The sequence below is a fragment of the Marmota flaviventris genome, chromosome 9, assembly GCF_047511675.1.
Source record: "Marmota flaviventris isolate mMarFla1 chromosome 9, mMarFla1.hap1, whole genome shotgun sequence".
NCBI lineage: Eukaryota > Metazoa > Chordata > Mammalia > Rodentia > Sciuridae > Marmota > Marmota flaviventris.
In genome coordinates, this window is record NC_092506.1 from 63,458,666 (window position 1) to 63,468,698 (window position 10,033).

The window sequence follows — 10,033 nt, forward strand, 5'->3', positions numbered from 1 at the left end:
ACGGGGATGTGAGAACCTTAGCCCGCTGCCCCACGGTGCTCAATGTCCCCACAAAGGCAGCCCTCCAAGCTGTAGAGATCAGGCCATGGCCCCAAACCGGAACTGTTTCTCCTAAAACTCAATTCTCCAACATTTCATGTCCATTGGCTTCCCTGTGAACAGCCATCAGTCTGCTCCGCGGGGGCTCACTCTCCCTGCCTGCCACAGGGTGGACCCAAGCAGATCTGGTTTCCAATGATAGGTTTTATCAGGGTGAGTCCTGATACACCTGGAGGGCATGGTGGCATACTCCTGCAATCCCACGCCTTGGGATGCTGAGGTAAGAGGATCGCAAGTTTGAGGACAGCCTGAGGAACTGAGGAAGACCTTGTCTCAAAGTAGAAAGAAAAGGAAGGAAGGACAGACTGGGGTGTAACTCAGTGATAGAGAGCCCTCCCTGCCAAGTTCACTCAAACACACACACACACACACACACACACAAGTTTGTGAAGCCACTGAGAAGAACTTTCACTTTTTACCCCAGATTCTTTTTTTTTGTCTTCAAGCAGTCTGCATTCCCAAGACACTCCTACTGACAGCAAGGAAGCCAGGGCATGACCCTGCGCCTGGCACAGTCTTTGAGGAAGCCTAGCATCACAGAAATGCCTCCAAGACAAGCCACACCTCTGGCTCCCATCAGATGCACCTTCCATAGACTGCTCTGCTGAAGAGCTTCGGATCCTTAACCCTGGGTTGCTCTGTCCCAGGTACAAATGGATCCTCCTTACCCCTCGCCTGACAGCATGATGGGGGCCTCTAACTTCTTCTCCTCCAAAACATCAGAGCACCCTGAGGGCCAAGGCTCTGTTTCCTCTTCATATTTCAGTATTTCAAGTGTCCAGCACAGGGCCTGGGATGTGGCAGGTACTCAGAGAAACCTTTGTTCTCAGGAACCTCTTGTGGGCAGGGTGGCCTAACAGGAAGGATTTAAACCAACCTGGAGACTCCTGCCCCAGAGGCCCAGGGAGGCAACCTTCCATCACAAAGGTCCCCGGAAGGCCAGGACCGTAACCTAAGGAAAGGGCCCAGGATTAGGTGGGAGACACGAAGAACTGATCCTTAAGTTGCTTTCTCACCAGCCACCGTGGTGGGCCCGGCCACTTCAGGGACATGCCTGTAGTGGAAGTCTGGGCCCTGCCGGTTACACAGCCAGAGCTGGAGAAATGTTTGTGGAATCATTGAAACAAACTGAAAAATGCTGGCTATTTGTTCCCCAGGCTGCTGAGAGGCCAGCTCCTCTCTGGGGGCAGTTTGTAGGCAAATTATCTCAGGACTGTGTTTCCTCTAATGAGGCTTCTCCCCTTTGCAGCTCAACTCCCAGGAGTGTGGGAGGAGAGAGTGCTCCGAGCCAACCCCAGTGGCTCACGCTGAGGCAGCACGCTCGGCTTCCTCCCCAAAGGGTGCAGGCAGCAGGACCACCACTCCAGGATGGGGACAGACACGGTGACCTGCTGGGCCTGGGCATTCTGATCGTGGCAGCGCCTGCCTCCTCCTGTGTGGCCCCTCTGGGGGGGGGAATGGAGGATGGGATCAGAGAGCCATGCTGACTTATGTAACCAGCTTCCTGGGCGTCGGGAGGCCCCTGCAAGTCAGAGCCCAGCGCTTGCTCGGTGGCAGGAGAGGCAGGGGGAGGGGAAGGGAGAGGAGGCCTCCTTCCCCTCCTCTGCCACCTCTCCCCCAGACTCCGCAGTCCTCTGCGGCAGGCACCTCCTGCTAGGGGCTGGGAACCAGGAAGGGATGTTGTTTTCTGAGTGTGTGAAACAGTGGCCGGCTGGCTTCCCTGGCAGGAAACCAGCCTCTGGGCTCTGCACCCAGGGACAGCACAGAGGGAGAGAGGCCCCCCGGAGCTGGGATGCCAAGGGCCCTCCCTCCACAACCGCTTCCAGCTTTCTGTCTCTCCCTGCTTCCTCCTAGGAAACCTGCTCTGGGTGAGGGGCGGAGAGGAGGGGCCGGCAGCACCACACCACTCTGCTAGCGCTCGCCCTGGGCAATCTCACTTCCCTTTCCTGCCATCCTGTGAGCTTGTCCTCTGGCCTCTGCGGCCCCCTCTCCTGGGCACCCAGCTGTGTGCAGTCCTGACAGGCTGGGGAGAGGCGGAAGGGAGGGAGGAGGAGGCAGGGAAGAGAAGACAAAAGCTGAGCTCTGCCCCGAGTCTTAGAAAACAACGACTTCTTATGTGCCTTTACCCTCTGCCCACAGCTATCCCAGGAGGTGGGTGGCATTATTACACCCATTTCCCAAATGAGAAAACTGAGGCACAGAGAGTCTAAAACCCTTGGCCAAGGTCACGGAGCTACAGCTGGACAGCAAAGCCCCATCTGTCAGACCCTAAAATCCATACTCCAAACCTGGGGGCTCTGCCTCTGAGGGAGTTCCTCCCCTAGGTACACTGGGGATGCTACTTGGGAAATTCCTACAGATAAAAAAATAAAAACACTGCTGAGCCCAAGAGAGGGAGCCCGAGCTTTAAACAGTCCCTCCCTGAGAACACCAGTTTGAGAACCAAACTGTAGTAGGGGACAGTCCCTACTACAGGGCGGGGACTGGGTAGGACCACGGCCTGAGGGCGGGATGTGCCAAGGAGGCCGCAGGCCTCCAGCAAGTCTTCCCTTGGGATCAACCTACAGCACAGAGCCTCAGGTGGGAGCAGCCCCTCCCTCACACCCTCCCCCACACAACTGCCGCGACCTTCGCCCTCCCAGAGGCAGGGCTGGCAGAGGCCCTAGCATCTCTGGAGGACAGCTTGCTGATTAGGCCTCTCCCCTCCTCACTGAATGAGGAGAGGCCTGAGAGACCTTCCAGACTGAAGCCTCTTCTATTTCCTGCCTGACACATGGAGAAATTGAGGCCCAAAGAGGAGAAGAGGTTTGCCCTGGAATTAGTGAAGAAGTGGGGTCCCTGGCTCCCATGTCACCTAGGTGATCTCCCCACATGGCACACTCCCTGCATCTGTCCCCCTGTCCCCCAGCCTCTCTCCCCACTTCCCTTCCGTTTCCTAGCTCTGCCCACAGCCGGCCAGCTCTCATCTTCCCCTCGCACTTCTCCCAGCCTCCGCCTTCCCTCCACTCCTCTGGGCCAAGGAGCAATACTTGGGTGGTTTAATTAGCTGATTATAACCACAGCCTTCTGGATCCAGTGCCCAGAATTCTGTCCTTAGTAATGAGGTGGGTTCTGAGCACTTGCCCAGTGGGCAGTCGATGGGGAGCTCTGGGCTCTGCCCGCCAAGGGAGGGCTCTCCAGCTGCATAAAGAGCTCCTTGATCATGGCAGGTAGGTGGAAGCCATGCTCCTTGCTCAGGCCAGGTCAAACCACACCCGGGACACTATAGCCAGACCTAGACGTCCACCCTAAAGAGGGGACTCCCAACTCTCCCGTGCTACTACCCAGAGCCAGAAAGGCTCAGTAAATGTCCAAGATGGGATGATGAATGGAGCCCACCCTGAGGGGGCCAGCAGAGCCTGTCTCCATTCTGGGGTGCTTATGGGAAGGAAGATTTGAACCCAGGGAGACACTAGGACAGCACTCGCACAGGGCAGCAATAGGCGCAAAAGCCCAGAGGCTGGAAGGAGCCACAAATCCTCCTGCCAGGAAGCTCTGGTGGTCAGAAAACACTTTCTCCCAGTAAGGGAAAGCCAATCATCTAGTGACCTCTGCCCTCTGAGCTAAAAAGACTCATCTAAACCCTGGGTCTCTGGGCTACTCTGCGATATTTTGAAACTAACAATAATGTCCCATCATTTCCACGAACCACATTGCCCACCCCCCCAAGTAGATCTTCTCCCAGTGAAACACTTATATCCAGCTTCCTTGTCTGAACAAATATTTATGGAGCTCAGGGCCAGGCCAGGCCTACACAGCGGATAGGGACAAGCAGACCCAGGCTGGGTGCCCTTCAAGAATTCTTGACCTCATATAAGGATATCACAGGTACGCAAATAATCAAGATCCAATGAGGGACTTAGGGACAAGTGTGTGCAAGAGAGAAGATGGGGAAAAGGCCACCAAAAAGCACTTGGAGATCAGTTAGGACTTCCTGGAATGACACATGCTATCAAAGCCTTGAAGCCCGGGAAGGGAATTGTATGAGTCAAGTCAAGGTAGGATAGGAGAAATAGGTAGGAGCAGGAAATATAGTCTGAGATTCTGCATACCTTTTCAGGCCTGTTACTCCCCAAGCCCATCTCTTCTCTGGGCTTGTCACTCCCAGATTTCCGGGAAATCTGTAAATCTTAAAGTTACCATAACCCACTTATGATCATTACCTTAAGAGAGATACCTATAATTTAGGAGACTTGTTAGCACTATTTACTGATCAGCCTAAGGATCCTGAGAATGACCAAGCTACCACAAACCATCTCCAACTAATCAGACGGATGTCCTCCCCACAAACCTTCCCATACTCACCCCTCCTTAACTTTCTTTTAGAAGCTGGGACCTCCCAAAATGCATCTCTCACTCTTGGGATGGCCCACATTCTCCCATGGCACATGGGGGAGGGTGCCTGGAAACCACTTAGACTGACACCTACTTTAATCCCAAGAGACAAGGTCCCACCCTGAGGAGTCCTCCACCTGATGGTGATATGCTTTGCTTTCCTAAATAAGTTTCTGTGCCTCTATTGACATGTGCTGACATTCTTTTCCATCACATATGTCAAAGACCCTCATTTGTCCTGAGTTGAGGTCTCCCATCCTCTCTGGGAACTCCCCAAGACCCTCTTCTAGTCGGAGATCTTCTTGAGTGACAGTCACCCACTGGGTACCAAGGACCAACAATGATATAGGATAATGCTGAGTATTTTGAATCCTTTGAGGCCAAGCTGAGTGTGGTGGTGCATGCCTATAATCCTAGCTACTCAGGAAGCTGAGGCAGGAGGATCCCAAGTCCAAGGCTAGCCTGGGCAATTTACTGAGATCCTGTCTCAAAATAAAAAGACCTGGGGATGTAGCTCAGTATCAAGGCACTTCTGGGTCCATCCCCGATCCCCAGTATGGGGACATGCCTTGGGAATTAGCCAGGGTCCCTCCCTGGGGGAGCTCAGCCTGGTGATGGAAGCAGACCCAGGAAGAGGATGTCCTAGAGCTAACACTCCTATAGCACTAAAGCTTGTGCCAGGGACTCTCTGAGCTAGACCCATTTAACTTATTTAATCCTCAAGACAACCTCTTACCCCGGTTTACAGATGAGGGAGATATAGTACAGAAAGGGTTAAAAAGTTGGCTGAAGTCACCCAGCTGAGGACAGAGCTGAGATTTGAAACCAGGAAATCTGGTTCTTCCCAGAGCCTAACCACTAAGCTAATCAGCTTCTAATCTATGGTAATCAGATCACTGAGGGCCCCTGAGCAACCTGGAGACTCACAGAATGTTTCCTGAAGAAAATGATCCTGAGCAGAACCTTGAAGGGAAGAAAGGGAAGGGTGTCCATAAGGAAGGAACAGCCTGAGCAAAGTCAAATGATCTTTGAGGACCTGCCAGTTACTGAAGATGCAGATGGTGTCCCTGGAGGAGTCAGGAGATGTGACCAGAGAGGTAGAAACAGCAGGTGAAAAAGGATCTGATCCTGGGCTGGGGTTGTGGCTCAGTGGTAGAGCGCTCACCTAGCATGTGCGAGGCCCTGGGTTCAATCCTCAGCACCACATAAAAATAAATGAATAAATAAAGATATTGTGTCCAACTAAAAAATAAATATTTGAAAATTAAAAAAGGATCTGATCCCATGAGAGAGATGACAACACTTTCAAGCAGAAGGTGACTCATTCCTGGCCCTCAGCACCCACCACCAGCCCAACCTAGGACCTGGCTCCCTGCCAGTTTCAGTCCCACCCACAGGTCTGTAGCAGAAGACTGAGTTGCCCAATCTTCCATCTTTGGCCCCTGGAAGACAGGTCATTCCCTAACCCCATGACAGAACACAAGAGAAGGCTTCACACATGCTGTCTGATTTGACTTCCCATAGAGACACCAGGGCCCAGAATGAGTGAATAGCACACTCAAAGTCACACAGCAATGAGTAAGCAGTACAGCAAACACTGGGACCCTCCAGGGATGGTATATTCCAGTCACCTACTCCTCACCTCTCCCTTGGCTCTTTGCCAAAACTCCATGCCCATTGATGGCAAGGAGCCGGGGCAAAGCTGCAAAAGAATCAAAAGGACTGGTTGTGGTTCCTGAGGCCCAGGGCCAGCATGAAAGGGAGGTCCTGCCTCACCCAGCCCTGAATGGTTCAGACATTGAAAGAGTCCTGCCTCCTGTGGGCCTGACACAAAGTCACAGCACTCCTCTTGCTGAAGGCTCTTGAAATTCAGTGGTCAGACCCTTCTTATGCAGGAGACCCAAGCTGCATGGTGGTCTCAGCCAGGCCTGGCCCAAGCCCTAGGCAGAGGGAAAGTTGCTCCATCACCATGGTGACCTCAGTCACAGGAGCCCCAGGGACTTGTGAGGTATAGTCCCTCAGGCCTCTGGGGGGCCTCATCTGGCATCAGGACTCCTGGGCAGGAACAAGCAGTTCCTCTGAAGTAGGAACGAAGATGGGGCCAGTCCCAGGAAGGAGGAGCCCGTCTCCAGAGAGATGACCCAGCCAAGGTCCCTCGGTGAGGGAGGGGGAGAGGGAGCAGGGACAAGAGAGGCCTTTGTTCCCCTCTCAAAGCAGCCACCCTGTCCTGCTACCCCCAACCCATCCTCCACCCCACCCCACCCCCGCCACCTCTGGGACAGGACCTATCCTGCACGTGGGGGAGGGCGCCTGAAAACCACTTAGACTACACCTAGTTTAATCCCAAGAGCCAAGGTCCCACCCTGAGGAGTCCTCCACCTGATGGGGAGACATCCTCCCTTCAAAGGCCTCCAGTCTGATGGAGAAGCATGACCCCCTCCCTTGAGCCTCCAGTCCAATGTGGGAAGCATCCCTTTCACACTGGGGATTCTCCAATGGGAAAGAGTCACTTCACCACTTATGGAGCCTCTGGGCTGAGAGCAGAAGCAAGAAGGGATGAAAAAAATTTGGTCCAGTTCAACAAGCCTCTGCGAGACATTCCTATCAACAGGAACCTGTTTGTTGGCCCATTATCCAGTCCGTGGATAACCATGAACCAAAAGGAGCACACTGCCGGGTGTGGTGGCACAGCGGCTGGGGAGGCTGAGGCAGGAGGATCGGAGATCAAAGCCAGTTTCAGCATTAGCAAGGCCCCAAGCAACTCAGCGAGACCTGTGTCTAGATAAAAAAAAGAAAGGGCTAGGGATGCGGCTCAGTGTTCAAGTGCCCCTGAGTTCAATCCCTTGTACCAAAACAACAACAACAACAACAATAATAATAAAGCACACCAATGGAGTAATGAAGACACATAAGGTATGAATGAAGGAAAAAGTACCATGACCCCTGACTGTTCCAGTACCCAAGGCTTGCTGGCCAGGGCTGCCACCTCCTCTGCGGCCTGGCATCTCACTCTCTCAGTGTCTGCACCTTGGCAGAGGCTCTTCCTTCTGTCCAGAACACTCTGCCCCTGCCCAAACCTTCCTCATGCTCTGGCACCCATCTAAGGTCACCTGCTCTAGGAAGCCTCCCCAAGGGCCCCAGCCTGAGTCAGAGGACCCTCCTTTCAAGAGCCAGCACAATACATGTCTCCCCTGAGGCCAGCTCATACTCCACCCAGGCTCCTCCACCCCGCGGCCTGGTTCTGAAAGGATAGTGCAGGGCAGTGATCTTCTGCCTTTGGACACAAGGCAGAGGGGCCGGGTGGATAGGGCCACCCGGGCCCCATGACCACAGCCCCCTCTGACTCCCAGCCCAGCGCATACTCGAGGCATGTGGGAAAGCAGGGTCCGCCACTTTTCCCTCTGCCTCCGTGGCTCGACTGTGCTTCCCCACTCCACCCAAATCCCAGGTCACCTTCCACTGCCTTCTGGCTAAGCATGGGGTCTTGCTGCAGCCCCACCTCTGTGGGTCCTTCCCAGTCTCTTGGGCCCTAGGACCCAGCTGCTCTGTATCCTGACTCTTTCCACGGCCCCGCTGACCCTGAGCATCCTCTCCGCCTCGCCACACACTGTTATCCAAACTCCCCAAGGTAACGGCCCACGACTCTACTCTCAAGACTTCCAAATTCCTGCTTCCCACCAGGATCCAGGTCCCATCTATGCAGAGGCCTCCCTACACCTTCCTCACTGCCAGCCTGTGGCCAGCAGTCCTGCTCCCTTGTCACACTGCTGCATGTGCACCCTCCACGGGGCTCAGCTAGATGCACAGCCGCTCTGGTAGCAGTAGATGGCTTGGCAGCCCTTTGGGGTGTGCTGACTCCCAGTATCTTGTTCTTCCATTGCCACAGCTTGAGGTACCAAAAGACCTGGAGTTGGCAGCCGACAACTCAGGACCCCTGTGCCCATGCCAATGAGAAGCCTCAGCCCCAGGTGAGGAGGCCCACACGTGGAAGGGAGAGAGCAGCTGGAGACATCGGAAGCCCAGAGGTCAGCCTGGATTCAGAGACAGTGGGCCAGCTCGCAATTACCATGTCCAGCAGTCCCAGGAGCAGTCCTGGCCAAAGCCACAGGACTTCCCCATGTCCCAGCCAAGATAGGTCACGCAGGGCTTAACCACCAAGAGAAATGACAGCCAAGGTTCACGGAGAGCTGGTGATTACACTTTCCCATCACAACCACCCTCCTCTCCTAGAAAAAATAATTCATAAACATCAGCAGGAAAGGAAATTCTATTCCACCCCATTGACTCTCAGGAAGTCCCTCCTGTTGTCTAAATTTGATCCATGATGTTGTCATTAGAAATTAGTAAGAACAGTAAGACCCAAAAGGGATACTTGAGGCAAGGCACTGCTGGGGAGGCCAACTATGAGCCAAACAAACTCCCCTTGCTCTGAGTGGAACTAGAAAGTAGCCAAAAGGGCTTTGTGGGCAGGCCTTGGCTCAGATGCTTGCTGGCTACATGGCAGTAGACAAATTACTTACTCTCTCCTAGTCCATTTCCTTAACTGCATAAAGAGAGCAACAATCCCTACATTTCTAGATCATGGGGAGAATCCAATAAGATGATGCACATAATTCTAGCACATACCAGACACTCAGCAAGAAGGTCCAACAAACCAGCAAGTCCGACAGACTCTACTTCCTCATTGGTACTCTATTTCTCCCCTCCATCCTCTCTAGAGCTGTAGTTCTGAGTTCAAAGCCTTAGTTCTCAGGGAACCCCCTATGGGCCTCCCTGCCTCCCATCTACACTCTTGGCCACTGCCAGAGGCACTTCTCTGAAAGGAAAATCAGCTCCAGCCCACCCCACCCCACACACCCCTGCCTGAATCACCAAAGTCTTCAAGAGAAAAATCTTGTCTCTTGCCATTCCCAGGCTGGCAGACTGTCCTCATTCACCCCCTAAGGCTCACCCTTCATCCCCAACCCACTCCTAGGCCTTTCGCAGTGCTTCATGCCTCTAAGCCTCTGCGCATTCTGCACCTTTGGTCAGGCAAGATGTCACCAGTCCTGCACCTGTGGCCTCCTTATCCTTCCAGATGACACTCAGGAACTCCAATGCCAGCTCCTTCCCATGCCCCGGGCCCAGGACTGGATTGGGGACTCCTCCCCAGGCCTTTCAAAGCACATGTCACCCTGCATTATAATCACCTGCTTTACTCTAGATCATGGGGAGAATCCAGTAAGATGATGCATGATGTTTCTATCCATGATGTTGTCATTAGAAATTAGTAAGGGATAGAAACAGAGTGGACTCATTGATTTCTGGACCCCCAGATGGAGAGATAGATGTCATGACGCCTGATGCTTAGTGTATTGGATATTTGCAGTTTCCTCTTTCAATTAATCAAGTAGAATCTCGTGGCTTCAGAACAAGACATGGTCCATTAGTGAGATTGCCTTTCTCTTCCCAATTATATAGAACCTGTCTGGAAAGGGAGAGGGAGACCTCATGGGGCTGCTAGGGAGGCTGAGGAGGGCATGCAGAGCCACCAGCGGGATAGTTAGTCAGACCTGTCTCT

General features: G+C 53.5%; 1 protein-coding gene across 3 annotated transcripts in view; it reads right to left on the reverse strand.

Moving 5' to 3' along the window:
- Arrb1 (arrestin beta 1) overlaps positions 1 to 10,033 on the reverse strand; it is an 89,217-nt gene that overhangs the window by 76,783 nt on the left and 2,401 nt on the right. For 2 of the 3 annotated variants that reach the window (XM_071616497.1, XM_071616496.1), the window contains exon 2: positions 7,089 to 7,251. The exons of the other annotated variant lie outside the window; for it this stretch is intronic. In XM_071616497.1, the coding sequence (XP_071472598.1) occupies positions 7,089 to 7,216 (128 nt within the window). In that variant the 5' untranslated portion in view covers positions 7,217 to 7,251. The remainder of the gene's footprint in view (positions 1 to 7,088; positions 7,252 to 10,033) is intronic. 3 annotated transcript variants of the gene reach the window in all.